This window comes from Thermobia domestica, chromosome 12 (assembly GCF_964235325.1).
Source record: "Thermobia domestica chromosome 12, izTheDome1.hap1.1, whole genome shotgun sequence".
NCBI classification, from domain to species: Eukaryota; Metazoa; Arthropoda; class Insecta; order Zygentoma; family Lepismatidae; genus Thermobia; species Thermobia domestica.
Window position 1 is genome coordinate 166126129 of NC_137465.1, and position 15160 is coordinate 166141288.

Below are 15160 nucleotides of genomic sequence, written 5' to 3' on the forward strand. Positions count from 1 at the left end.
GGTATTCACGCAACAATTTTTTTTAGAGGGAGTTTGGAAGTAACGCAGGATTCTCAAACATGGATACTTGGGAAGGGCACATACTAGTTTCTAAGTGATGTCTTGACCTGACTACGGTAGGTCCCAAAGTTTCAGAGCTATGGATCTTTAAAGTTCATTTTTTCATGTTTTCGGCAACCTATAACTACGAAAGGAAACATTTGTGCACCCAGGTTGGTCTATACTTTTTTCTTATCTTGGTGTTGGGGTCACCTCCCAAACGCTGTTGGTGTTGTTTTGAAACACCCTGTATATATATATATATATATATATATATATATATATATATATATATATATATATATATATGATTTTAGTGTACAAATGTACAACGTAACAAACTAATACTTTACTTTTATTGATTGTTTAGTTGTGTATCGTAGTTTCAAAACCAAACCAGTCAACTCTAGCGGCATTTACATAAATGTGTCTACATCTGGATAACAGGCATGTGATCCAATGAAATCAGTTATAATACGCACATCTAAATTTTGTTCCGTAGCAAAATCGATTATACCTTGAGCCTCATAAGTAGTTTGAATCCTATTTATAGGGAGAAAACCTTTCCAACATACATAAAGCATATTCAAGGAAGTTTTCTTTGATAGCAATACTTTAAGAAGTTCATCACTTTCTGCTTCACAATTTCTAAAATATAAAAACCGTAAATGTTCTAAAGCAGAATCATGTTCCTTTATGAACTGTAATCCGTAAACTGGAAGATCACAACTTATAAATATTACTTCTTCTAGCATTGGACTTAATATTAGAGGTTCGTATAAGGTAGCAGGAAAATTAACTCCATGCTTTTCTGAAAGAATTAAATATTTCAAGCAGGACATTGGAGACAGATCAGTGCTAATGGTTATTCCAGTGCAGCTTTCTAGTCCGAGCCACTCGAGATTGGGACACAATGGAAGAATCTCGCTGAGATCAACGTCTGAAACACCTTCTAAATGAAGGAGTTTCATTTGTGGACTAATCCGTTTGAGCATGGGAACAATAATCTCCTCACATAATCCAACTAAATCCCTTCCAAAACTTCTATATGCTACTAACAAACTTTGCACTTCCTTTAGTTGAAGCAAAGGAGAGAAGTATCTAACAGGTAAACTCCACTCAGTCACTAATTCAACAATTTTCAGGTGTGGACACATACTTAAAGCTGTACCCAAAAAATCAATACGATATATAACACCGGGTACATACAGAGTCTCTACGATAATCTCGATGTTCATTAAATTGAATTCTGGAAGCCTTTGTTGTGTGTCCAAATTATCTGAAATATATTCACCTGAATACTTTTTTGCAAGTTCACATAATGCTGCAGCAACTCGAGGATGATACAACAATTGTATATGAGGAAGCTCAGTCAAGATACTACACACATCACTTAACTTCAGTTTAACATCATATATATTTAAAGTATGTACCCAGTCATTACTATATGTGCAGCCTCGGATCACTTCTGTGTTGCACTTTGATACCAAAAATCTAAAAGAGAATTAAGAAAAACTAAATAAAAAAAGAATTTGAATTATGATAATGAATAATGTGTAATCTAAAGAACAAACATAGTGAATTATTTTTACCATTACTATACTAAAACATTGATTTAACATTTCACTGGATTTCCCATCAAGCTTCTTTGATAATTTTCAAATTTAACTACGCTGCAATACACAATCTAGCTTCAATAAGTAATCGATCTCTTTCTTTAAATCAGACTCCAACAATGAAGAAAGTTTTATAGCATGAAGAATTTTTCCGTATATTTGCTTTAGCCTATATATAGATGGTTATCAGCAAAATGGAAACACCTGAAAAAAGTGCGTCTTTCCAGATTAATATGGCGTTGGAACACCTTTCACTCTCAGAATACCTTTCGTTACTAGTAGCACTTAGAATATTGCACCATTCCGCGTGAAGGTATCATAAAGTTCTGTGAGAGAGGTTGGAGGCGGAAATCTTCGCCAGATTCGTGTCTCCAAAACGGACTACAGATGTTCAATTATGTTTAAGTTCTGGAATTGAGTGGACCGAGGGAGATGTTCAATGTCTTCCCGATGTACACTCATGCCCAAAATGATTGTCGCATATCTATAATTGTCTTCTTGTAAGAATATAATTTGATACTGATTTTGCAGACTACTTTTAATACTGATAACTACATGTTTAATGAGGAAATGTAGATTTATGGTAAATTTCATAGGAAAAGAGTTATAAATACGAAAATTAGAATGAGTAAAACAAAATATTGCTAAATAGATAAGAAAGTTTTATTTTCGTTTTATTGTTCTAATTGACTGCTCTTTTGACATGAAATTTGCCACATACATGTCTTTGCCGATTATACATATATTAACATCAGAAGAAATACCGGGCGATTTCGTTATCAAATTATAGTCCTACAAGAACATATTTATAGACATGTGACAATAATTTTGGACATGAGTGTACCTCAAACCTCGCCACAACAGATCCAGCGGTCTGAAAGGATGCATTGTCATCCTGGAACGTGCTGTCATTGACCGGAAACATCATAAGATGCATATGGTCTCCTAAAAAAACTGCAACATAATCACGGCAGTGTCGCGACCGGTAAGAGTCAGCAGAAAACTCACTGTAAACCAGGACACTGTGGCCCACAGCACCATAGAGCTCCAACTATGTTTCATGATTGGGTAGAAACATTGCGAGTCATAGACTTTGCGCACGCAACACATAAACATGACCTGTGGTTTTAAAAAGGGCAAATAGTGATTCATCAGAAAATATCTCATATTTCCAGTTATCAGTGGTCCAAGTTACATGTTTGCGGTATCACTGACATCGTGCTAAAGTGGGATAGTCCCTTATCAACGATTTCGCCCATGCAAGCTGACCTCGTACCTCCACTCGCAGCGGACTGTGACTGTCAACACAGACTGTGGGAAGTGCTGTTTGAGTTCCTTTGTCACTTGTCCGGTTCTGAGTGGCAATCCGCTTTGGTGCTCGGCGGGATCTCTTACTGAGCGTTTTCTTCCGATCATTGTTCCACTTGTCATGCTTTTGTAGGCCGTCATCGCTTTGGACACTGCACTTTGCAACATAACCAACACACTTGCAAATTTCGTCAAGCTTGCAGCAAATAACTGTGCGCCAACAATTTGACCCTTTGCAAATTAGAGAGGTTGACGACTTTACACTGTCATAGTCTGCTCAGTTTATTGTACATTGCCGTTCTACCGATCTTTACGTAATACAGATTTGCCTTAACACACGACCACAACCGTTGGCAATCGAAACAATCACTTTAAGTTTTTTTTTTTTTCAATTCTAGGCGTTTTCATTATTCTGATAACCATCTGTATTTGTTATAAAAGTTAAATTATTTACAAATATATGTATACACTTAATCAGTAATTCAATTCATCTTGAGAATCGCTCGGAACAAAATCTATTCTTTTTTCTAGGTATTTGTACCGTGAAGAAAAACATTAGTAGTTTACATTTTCTGTGAAATGAAGTCAATATACACAAGTAAATTTCTTTTACGTATTTTAGAAGGTGGTGTAAAGTTATTCTGAAAAGAAGAAACTGGAAAAACTTAGACTGGATGAAAAAACACGGATTCGATGTTGTCCACCATAATCCACTTGCCATAGGGGGAATCGAACCACGAACGTCTCGTAACAGAGGTGAGATATCTACCACTGAGATACCGTGTCCTCATTTTATTTATTTGTGCAATATGTATCTGGTAACGTCCATTAGTAAGTGGATCTGATTTAGTTTACTGATTAAGAAATCCATTTTTTAAGTTATCCAAAAACGGAGAGAAAGGATTGCCCAGCCCATGGCTAATCCCTGTGCTTGATGAAAGAAAAATCTTGTGTGTTAAAAAGTATTGAAGTAACCTCAGTTTTTAATTTATCGTAGCAGTGTTTAGCTTCTTCATGTAAAAGGTAGAAGTTACGGATTTAAAGACCAGTTTCAGTGATATAGAAGAGTACATATCTGTAATCTTCTTGAAACTTTGTGGTATAGTCTTTGCTCCAATCTGTATATTATAGAAACTAGAAGTACTTAAGTGCTGACATCCAATAAACGTTTACACCTGCTATAGATATCCATACCATCGAAAGACCAAAATTTTACCTTAATTACTGAAACCATAACTTCCAATTCAACTTATTGTACGAACTCAACAGATATACACAGATATACTTGGAACATTATAAACCATAACTTTATTCTTTCAGTTATTCTTCCGATCATCACCCGATGATCAACTGAACATTATACAACACAGAAGTAGTAAATCATTATATTATTTCTTCCATGTTCCCAACACATACAATACAACAGCAAGATTACACAGATTTCAACAAAATGTATAAATTATTTCTTTTATCTTCTAATATGGGCACCATTATAGAACTTCAAAACCTTTTACGCCAATCTAAATAAATAACTATTCCTGCAATACCTACTTGTACATCAATTAAAGGCATTTAATACTATATAGTAAGCATTGATTAGATGCTTGATTAGGTGCTTAGAAGCATTGATTAGATCAAATTTGCTATTTTATTTCGTAACTATTCCTTACACAGTGCGGAAAAGTAACACTTAAATTTCTTGAAAAAACTAACAAGCTATTTAGCTAGCTTGTAGGTGGTATGGCGCTGTCCCAGTGTGATAGTTTTAAAAATGGATAAACTAGAATTTGCGATTTTAAGTTGCCTACCAGCAGAGCCACCTAGTATCTGTGACAAAGCTCTAGTTCGGTTTGTAATTCCTACTACTTTTTGTAGAGGATTGATTGTTAACTTTGTATAAGAAATGTTTTTTTTGCAATATCTTTTCCCTGTATATTTTTCTTTGACACATTTGTTCGCTTTATCAGAATTTATACATCAGTTGTGTTATGTTAGACATTTTATCCCTCAAGATTAGAATATATATATATATATTCTTAGAATATATAGAATATATATAGAATTATTCAAGATTAGAATATATATATTTCGAATTCCGGTTTTTACGGGATCCCAACGTATTTAATGAGGAATGTAATATTGAAACGCAATCATACATATACACATCTCCCACATCTTCTTCCAATGTTTTAATGCCAGTCTCAACGGATGAGATAAACTCTTCCGTTGGAGGCTTGGTAGGGATTGTGCTGCCTCTAAGTTATATTTTGAATAAAGGCTCAAATTTTTGTGGGACAGATACCGTGCACAGATTGTTGCTTGGTTGGATTCGATTTTAGTGTCCCTCCCAGCAGCAAGCCTATATGAAACGAGGACTTACAAATTAACATCAGATGCGAACCACATGAGCTCTCACTACGAATCGAACTCGAGTCTTCCGCGCTAAAGGCGCGTACGTTAACTATATAACCACGAGGATCCCCGTGCTTAGATTTTATACATATTTATCAAAGTCCCTTGCACTTAGGACTTAGGAAGGTTTATCCTTTCAAACTGTAAATAGTGTGAGTTCATAATTGCACATCACTGTATATTGTTTTATTTGTATGTAACTATCAATTTCAATCCTTCTACTTACATTTCTGTAATTCCTGAATCTTTAGAATTCTAGGCTTTCGACTCTCTCCTGGAGTCTTGGTCACGGAGGTTAAAAACAGAAGAAAATGAACAGAAACATCAAGGAATAAAAAGGAACGGACTTACCAAGAGGAAAGCTGTGTTGTACAGAAAAACCCGTTGTTAAGTGCGTCAGCGATCTGTAGATGATGTTGATGTAAACTGAAGTATGGCGGAGTCAATTTGTGTGTCTTTCCTGTATTTTGTTGGAAGGTTGCCAACTTATGTTATTTTTTATTGTCATGCCAATGCTGTGAAGATTTTGAAATAACCGCCTCTCATTCGTCACTGTCATCCCTTGTCTAGGTTTAATTTTTTTTTTTTTTTTTTTAAATGAATAAATACATTTTCAAAAACGAGTCTCTCTACTCCATTTCTAGCTCCAAATAAAATTTTTGAATCTTCCACCATGTGTTGCATTTCTTTTAACTGTTTCGATAAACCTGACACCAGATTTTCCGCTTTCGAATTTCTAATCTGTTCCTTCACTCGGACTTTTAAATTTCTTTTCGCTTTGACTATATAACTCTCATGGGAACTACATTTTATTTCGTAAATTCCCGATTTTTCATTGTGACCCGTGTAATAACTCTTAAATTGTGTAATGTTCTTGTCTAAAGTTTTAGGTGATTTTAAAGCTTTACGAAAACCGTATTGTGTGTAGATTCTATTTAATGTAATTGTCATTCTGAGGAAAATAGGCAATCCAATTCATTTTTTATCGTTTATGTACTTTCAGGTTTGTCGGAATTTAAATTCCTTTTAACCCGATTATACTAATTATTTAATAATGAAGTACGTATCAATTTCAAGTTTTGGGCTTGTGTTTGTAGATGATCACCAACCGTTAAGACAGAGACATTGAGTATTATCGTTATCGTTGAGGTGATTCACATGTAAAGATCTTTTTTAGAAACCAACGTTTTTCAATCAAGTATCTAGCACTAGCCGATGATAGCAACAGAACTGTATGCAGAAATGATTCCATTAAAGTAATAATCAGAACAGGAATCACAGGGTACATAGTAAAGGTCAGTGGTTGTTAATCTTAACAAAAAATGATAGTCTTTATCTGTGTTAACACTTTCAGCCCCAACCCTGTTTGAGTAAATTTCATCCCGGGACCAGACTACAGTTTGCTATGAACATTGTCAGCCAATGTGTATCTATTTGATACACGTGGTCCATCAGTAAACCCTCACTGTGTATCAAAAAGATACACATGGGGCTGAAAGTGTTAAAATACAATATGTGTCTCACTACCTGTAGAGATAAAAACTTTGATACTTTCCCTTGGTGTCTTTTTAAAGGTTGATATGTCAAAACAGTTATAGAGACAGAAAAAAGAACACACACAGACATTAGACTGAAAGAACGTTCGGGATGCCAAATTAACGATACCTCAACATCAGGCTTTTCAAAACATCCGAAAGACACAAAGTATAATATCGATAAAGAAAAATTGATAAAAAATAATTTTTGAAAAATTCCGTTATTCATAGAAAGACAGGTAAACGAGATTTTTTTCATTCAAACGAGGGGATCAATATTAAATATGGACATATGTACTTTGGACCAAAGTTGGGATAACATCATTAACACGTAGTTTCCAACAACAACTGATGGATAAATATATAAAATATGTAGTCTGTGTAGCAGCTACATGGTTTCATTTTTGAATAAACATTTAATTTTTATACATCCTATCTTTCCGTAAGTAAGTCTTAGCAATGCTGACACTGAAAATTCGACGTTTAATGTAGGTAGTTGTTCTTACCGAATCTTTGGCGCACTGTACACTATACGTTAAGATCATGCTTAACATATTTTTCTTCTTTGAGTTTACTCTCCTACCATCCCGAACTCCATACAATATTTATTTAATTAGTTACGGACTTGCTTATACACAACATTATGTTGATTTAAATCCCTGGAGTAAACAACTGACAATATGCAGACATCGCCGGCAGGCATAGTTTAATCATGCTCGAGCCTAGACATAGGAGCTAAATACACAGTTCTGATTGGTTGAAGTTATCCGTTTCTCGCCACGTGGCATACATATAGCACAAATCAAACGCCAGCTGTTGTCGGTCCTCGTGGTCGAGCATGATGGCGCACGGGCTAATAATGAAAATCGCTTGTGGCATGGGTTCAAACCCGGCCCAAGGATTTTTTTTAAAATTTTAATAACACTTTTACCATTAAGATCAAAATAGTAATCATTTTTCCTTGTACGTAATATATACGGCATAAAAAGTGATATACTTACGTCACACAATATAGCTGAGCGAGCGTCAACGAGTGACGGGGGTTAGAAGCCCCTCAGGGTTCGTTTTGTTCCATCTTGGCTCCCATGATAATACCACGTGACATTACATCAGACACGAGTAGTGCAACTTCGATGTAAATGTACCCTCACTCGTTTCCTTGTGACCAACTTAAAACAGCTGACTGGGGTAATGCGTGAAAAAAAAATATATATATACCGCAGGCACACAAGTAATAGCGAAGATGGTGACATTAATTAGTGTGATTACTTATTATTAGTATTAGCGTGACGCACAGACCAAGATGTTTGGCGTTTATGATTAGGATTTTTATAAATAATCTAAAATAATTTTGAGAAGTAAAAGGGAGTACCTTTTGAGTTTATTGTTAACGAGTAATATATACAAAAGGACTGAAAGGGAATATATTCCTATATATTTCTATACGGAATATATATTTAATTCCTTATGCATAGGGGCACGAGCTTTTCGCACTAAGAATGTGACAATTTCGCGTTTCGTTTTTCGTATTTCGCGTTTTGTCACATTTTCAACTTTGTAGCTCTTGTGGAAAAGGTATTCCCTGACATTTTTTTTTTTTACAATTGTTCCTTTTATTCTTAGATCACGTTACATTTAAGCTTCAAACATAAGCATGTTATATGTTTCCACATTTTCCTCCTTCATTGTTGTACATTTGTCGCTTATCAACAGTCCATACTTGAAAAAGAAGAAAAGAACTCTCACAATTGGCATTGCTTGTTGGAAGCCACACATGTGTAAGTGCATTTACAACAAACTTCAAATAATCATCACTTCGGAACTCCCCATCCAGTTGCGATGGTGATAACTAATGCGCAACAAGTTCGCTATAGCCGTGTCCGAATCACCCAAAATGCACCGTTAATGCTTACGTTCTACCGTTCCGTCAGCGGAAAACTAGCGTTTCTAAATTAATGAAAACGTATTTTTTAAATTTCGCGTATTGTTAGAAATTTCGCACAAAACTGGCAATTTCGCGTTTTATTGCGCAACGGAAACCAATGAAAATACACATAGAATATTATAAAACGTCAAGAAACTGAAAATTACTTAATTTTGACGCATTTCGTTTTATCGCGCATTGCAAAAAACTCGTGCCTCTACTTATGCACATATGAGCTGTCAGTGATATGATTCACTTACCTTTTAACTTTTACATCACAACTGCCGTAACACCTAAGTAGTGGAAACATCTTTTCCTCCCTGTACGTATCTTGTTGCATTAGGAAATCATCCCCAATATCCACAATATCATACATTTTCTTCAAGTGTATCAACTTTTCCACACTCATTTCAGTTTTTTCTGTGACTTTTATGGAAATACACCGCAATTTCTGGAAAACAACAATGATTGATCATGTGTGTTTTTAGTAATTTTTACTTTGATGGATTAACATGAAGAAATGGGACTAAAGCTAACAGCATTGGGCAAGATTCAGTGTTTCAACATCGTCCCTAATATCTATAAAAACTTTAGCCCTCACTCTTAGGAACAGCGCCCAATGCTTTTTATTCTTACTTCTATTTCTTCATTTTATCTCACGAAAAAAACAAATAAACAACATTTAAAAAAGAAGTTTCCTCTCTAGTGCATTTTCTGCAACTTTTGTTAATATTGTTAATAAAGTAATAATATTAAATTACTCATCAAAAAATTGTTTTATCTTTTTAAGGGCATATTAATCTATATATTAAAATGCTAGGTTTATACGTTTGTGGTCAAGAAAAGTTTATATATTGGATGCTTATGTGATTGTGGCCAATTCTTTTGAGAATGATATCTCGGAAACTACAAGCTCTAGAAAGATCCCATTTTCAATGATTGATTGCAAACTTTGTGTAGATTGTTCGGTTCTAATTGAATATTTTTAAAAATAGCCGATATTTCTTTGTTACATTTTAGGGGTACACTGGAAGTATTGAAATTTTAGAAAGCATCATATCCTACGAGTTATACATTCCAACACCATCCATTTGTATACCAAGTTAGTATATTTCTCAAGGCGTTTGTTCCATGGCCAAATAATAATGAAAAACGAACGATAACCATTTCTCCAGTCTAAGATCAATCTTTATTGTTTGGAGTGTTTTGTCCAATGAACATCATATATCACTGACATTATAATTAATTATGTGTGTAATATATTAGCTTATTACATACTGCATGCAAGACGAAAGAAAACACTGATTATAATGAATTAGAAACTCCAGCCGCAAGTAGGCTCTAATCTTGCAAACGGTACGAGATATTGAAAAAAAATCTCCACTTTATGGTACCCCATGCTTATTTTTATCAAGACGTCTTTCACATGTGTCTGTAAAGGGACATGTACAGATGCTGTGAGGAATGACAAGGAGACTCATGCTCATATGTGAACGATGCTCTGTGTAGAGAGTGCAGGTTCAGATAGTACTTAATTTTTTTATACTTATTATTTCCTTTTTAGCCTTTATTCAATGTTCTGCAATCATTCTTTACTCCTAACTTCCTAAATTTGAAAATACTACATGCTTTCAGTGTATGAGCTTCCATATTTTATTTTTTAAGAGTACTTTTCATTTCAGGCGCCATTTGAACCAGCTGAGTCACTCTGCCATGTAATGGAGTAATGCTTAATTAATTAACATTGTCTAACACACATACACAATCTGAGTACATTTGTGACATTAATTAATTTCCCAGTAAAACGACAAACTAGAGTGAAAATTTTGTAAAAGTATTGATTTGTCATCGGGCTTACGTATCTGAACAAAATTTCAGAGCTCTGCTTGGTATGGAAGTGCGTAGAAGTTACGTTGCAGATTTCATTCTAACATATAAACTGAAAAGTACCCTAATAGAAGCATTGTAATAAAAATAATCTAATGAGTGAACTAGCAAGAGGCCAGCTGGATTTCTTTGATAAGTGATAGCACGTACGGATATTTGTAATATAGGCAACCTGAGTCTGAGCTTGGAAGTCATAGATAGGCAATCTTATGACACTGATCATAACAACATCCACTCCTAATCGCTTTAGTTCTCAGTTAATAACTAAAGTAAATGATGGAAAGTAAGTTATGAGTCGGGGCTCTCACATTTTAAAATTAAAATGCCGGGACTTCTTACCAAGATTTATAGTATAGTCATAGTTATGCATTTATCATTTGATAAAGTATCAGAATTAATTACGAGGTATGATCAAAAGGAACGATGAATAATTTTATTAGAAACAAAGTAATAAGCTTACATGGAATTCGATTTAATCTCCTTCAAAGTACTGTCCTTGGCTAGCAATGAATTTATCCCAACGTTGAATGCATGACTGGAAGCATTTCTGGAAGGCTTCTTTTGGAAGGCTTCTTTTGGAAGGGCGTTCAACTGCTTTGTCGTGACCCGCTCAATGTCAGGAATGGTATCAAATCATTTTCCCTTAACGGGATGATCTACCTTTTCTCGGCACAAAAATTTTTATATTGGACCTTATGGGGAGAACATGGCTACCGAATTTCCTCAGTTTCTAAGGAACTAGGTATCTCTAATGGGAAAGAAAAATTTTGCAGCATTCTACAGAAGTTTATTAATTAGTTGAAATACTTAAATTGTATATTTGTCTGCTAGTTTAGCAGAAATAAATTATTAAAAAATAAATAAATTAGTTTCTTTTTATACAAATTATAATAGGTCTAACTTTGGAACCAATTATGGTAGAAAGATCAACTTTTTTTTGTTTTATTCCTTGAGAAGAAATGACTCTAATAATTTTAATCACAACCATATCTGATACGCCAATTAAAAAATAGTATTTTAATATAAGTATTAAAGTCCACCTGTCAAGAAGTTTGACGAGGGTAAGGCATCCGCGCCCACCCTTTTCTTTTGTTTTCGTCCCGAGAGATATGAAGGGACCGTTTTCACAGCAGGTGTCAATGCGAATGTAAACATCCTGTCCTCACGTTCAATAGCCCAAGTTCGGCCACTTTCTTTCTCTTTTTTTTCTCTCTCTCTTCCGAGGAGAGAGAAAATGGTGATCAATCATTTCTGATAGCCAGATGATAGACAAGCATTCTAAAATGCCTTCGAATTCCAAAAATGTATCGACCATAACTTTACCATCTGGTTATTTTCAGGAGGCAAAAGTTATATTATTATTATTATTATTATTATTATTATTTGGAGTTAGAGTGCAAAGCCACGAAGATACAAATGGCTCCATTGGCTAAACATACACATAGCTGCCCCCATTCAGAACATCCTTTTGTGCGTTAGAAAACATGCTATAACAATGCGCCCCTCGCAAAAATCTAATTCAATTCTTATTGACCTCAGTAGCGCTTACTAATAGCGTAAATGCTATAAATCAGGCATTTGCAAGTAGGAACAGGGATGAAGACACAAGTGGTTCGGATCCTACGTTAAGCTGTAGGTCCTACCCATAGGACGTCATCATTCTGAAAGTATGTTATTTTCTGCGTATCCTGCTTCTTGTTTCAACTCTTTAGGATAAATCGAGACTAACTGACAGTGCGTAGTGTTAGCGGGGTAAGCGCGGAAAACGAAAAAGTCAAAGAAAACAGGGCTTTGCTCCCTTGTCCCCATATAACAATGCACAGTATGGACACCGTTCCAAATGGGTCTTATAGGAGCTATCATGGCAACATTTTTGTATAAGACAATTGGTGTGTGTCGTCTGCATGGTTGTCTGGGAACAAAAAAGGGCAAACATGTTTTTCAATAAATAAATAAATAAAAGAAAACGTGCATTTTTCAATTCCCATATACTCGTCTCGTCCTAAGAAGGCGCTTAGCGCAACGAGCCTAAACTTTAAATGCTTTGAAAGTTTGTTCTTTTTTGCGTATTCTGCTTCTTGTTTCAACTCCCTAGGACAGTGATGATTTCAGGAGTGATTCTGGGGGGGGGGGGGGAATTCTCCCAAGAGCTACGAAATTCACCCTCGGGTGCTTGAGATCTTCGCAGAAATTTCTGTGGAGCACGCAATTTTTAGTCGCTTTCCCCCCTGTGCGTGGTGCCTCCGGAGTAAATGATCTGAAATTAACACTGCTATAGGACAATTGGAGATTGGCTTACAGTGCTTAGTCTTAGCGAAGTAAGCACGAGAAACCAGAAATATCACAAAAAACAGGGCTTTTGCTCCGCTGTTCCCCCGTGAAAATGCACGGTTTACATACAATACAGGTTGGATCTAACAGGGCTATTTAGAGAACGTCTTATAAAGCATTTGGTGTGCTGTGTTGTCTGCGGACAAGCAAGCAAAACCGTGTTTTTCATTAAAAAATGGAGTATTTTAAATTTCCCTCGCCCCCTCAGGAGGCGCTTCTTCAATGAGACCGTATCCTGCCTCTTTCTCCCATTCTCTAGGCTCTAGGCCAATTAGGACTGACAGGCATTTGAATAAGTCCATTACTTGGTTGGCTAGTAATTAGCCATCATATTGGCTGCCATATTGGATTTAGACAAATGTTCTCTCATGTTACCATGTAAAATATGTCTTGTCGTGATGAAAGCTACCAGAAAAAGTAGGTTTCGTTTAGTCCTGAGGAAGTACGCTACATCCTAGAGTAATGCGTGCATATACGCATTTGTAACTTTATACAGTTAATCGTTAGACTACAGTGTTCCCAGGTTGTAAGGTTTCTAAGTGGCAATAAACAATACCACATTTAAATTCATCGGCCTCAGAAACCTATAGTTTGACACCAAAATTATCTTTCTAAGTGCCTTGGTTCACGATCTCTCTCTTTATATATATATATATATATATATATAGAGAGAGATTTACGTAGGGCGGCGGCCATATTGGAAAATGACGGCTACCAGGAAAACACCTCAAATTTGAAATATATTCCCAAGATATTATTTAAAAAAACTTAGGGGACATTTTTTTACGGACACCTATATATGGGGGGCAGGACTTTACATTGTCGGAACCTGTGGGGGTACCCCTCTGCCCCCCTTTCCTTCGCCACTACTGTATGCTATAATATTTGTCCGGAAGGGAAAAAAATTCCCAAAATAACAGCGTTTTCTGATATATACTGTTCTTCCCGCGCACTCTAGAATGCATCTTGATGAACTTCCAGAGGTAACGGGGAAAAGAGGATACTCCACACCACATCCTTTAGTCTCTTAGTATGGAACCATTGAGGGAGACAAACTCTATAAAGCTAACAGTATTTGGCAGCTGACAGGTAATCTCAGAAACTGGTCGAGAACCTGTTTCATTCAGACATCCACCCCCTCCATTTCACCAACCCCCGCTCTTTCCGCGGCCAAGCTTAGAGTGGGGCGTGACTTACCCTCGTCAAACTTTGACAGGTGGACTTTAATACTTATATTAAAATACTATTTTTTAATTGGCGTATCAGATATGGTTGTGATTAAAACTATTAGAGTCGTTTCTTCTCAAGGAATAAAACAAAAAAAAAAAGTTGATCTTTCTACCTTAATTGGTTCCAAAGTTAGACATATTATAATTTGTATAAAAAGAAACTAATTTATTTATTTTTTAATAATTTATTTCTGCTAAACTAGCAGACAAATATACAATTTAAGTATTTCAACTAATTAATAAACTTCTGTAGAATGCTGCAAAATTTTTCTTTCCCATTAGAGATACCTAGTTCCTTAGAAACTGAGGAAATTCGGTAGCCATGTTCTCCCCATAAGGTCCAATATAAAAATTTTTGTGCCGAGAAAAGGTAGATCATCCCGTTAAACACGGATTTGGGAAAGGCCAGTAGTCGCATGGTGCTATATCTGCAGAGTACAGCGTATGTGGACAGACAGTTTTTTTTTTTGTCATAAACTCGCGGATCAAAAGCAAGATGTAGCACGGCGCGTTTTCGTGGTGGAGGAAGCCATATGCTCAGTTAATCGGCGGTTAAAATTCTTTTCACAGACCCATATGAGATGTTTAGTTCTTCGGAAAGCTTTCGAATAGTCAGTCGTCTATTTGAAAACATCATTTGTGCCACTTTTCATCTCTATTTGACGTCGAAGAACGTCTCGATCGTTGCTCATTTTCAACCAACACTTTTCTGCTTTTGAATCGCTCATACCACTTGTAAAACAGTCTTCAATGTTACCGCTTCACCGCCAAACACTGATTTTGACATTTCGTGAGCTTTTTTGGCACTTTTTTTTTGTAGCTTACAACAAACTGTAATGCTAGCGCACACGATAAACACTCGTAATACGTCCTTACTCT

At 35.7% G+C, this 15160-nt stretch overlaps 1 protein-coding gene across 4 annotated transcripts in view; it reads right to left on the bottom strand.

Annotated features, from left to right (window-relative positions):
- Window positions 1-363: 363 nt before the first annotated feature.
- The window catches only part of LOC145665812 (uncharacterized), a 36817-nt gene continuing 22020 nt past the window's right edge, over window positions 364-15160 (bottom strand). For all 4 annotated transcript variants that reach the window (XM_081732930.1, XM_081732928.1, XM_081732927.1 and 1 more), the window contains exons 4-5: window positions 9095-9285; window positions 364-1533 (exon numbers count right to left, since the gene is read on the bottom strand). In XM_081732930.1, coding sequence (XP_081589056.1) covers window positions 456-1533; window positions 9095-9285 — 1269 coding nt within the window. In that variant the 3' untranslated portion in view covers window positions 364-455. The remainder of the gene's footprint in view (window positions 1534-9094; window positions 9286-15160) is intronic.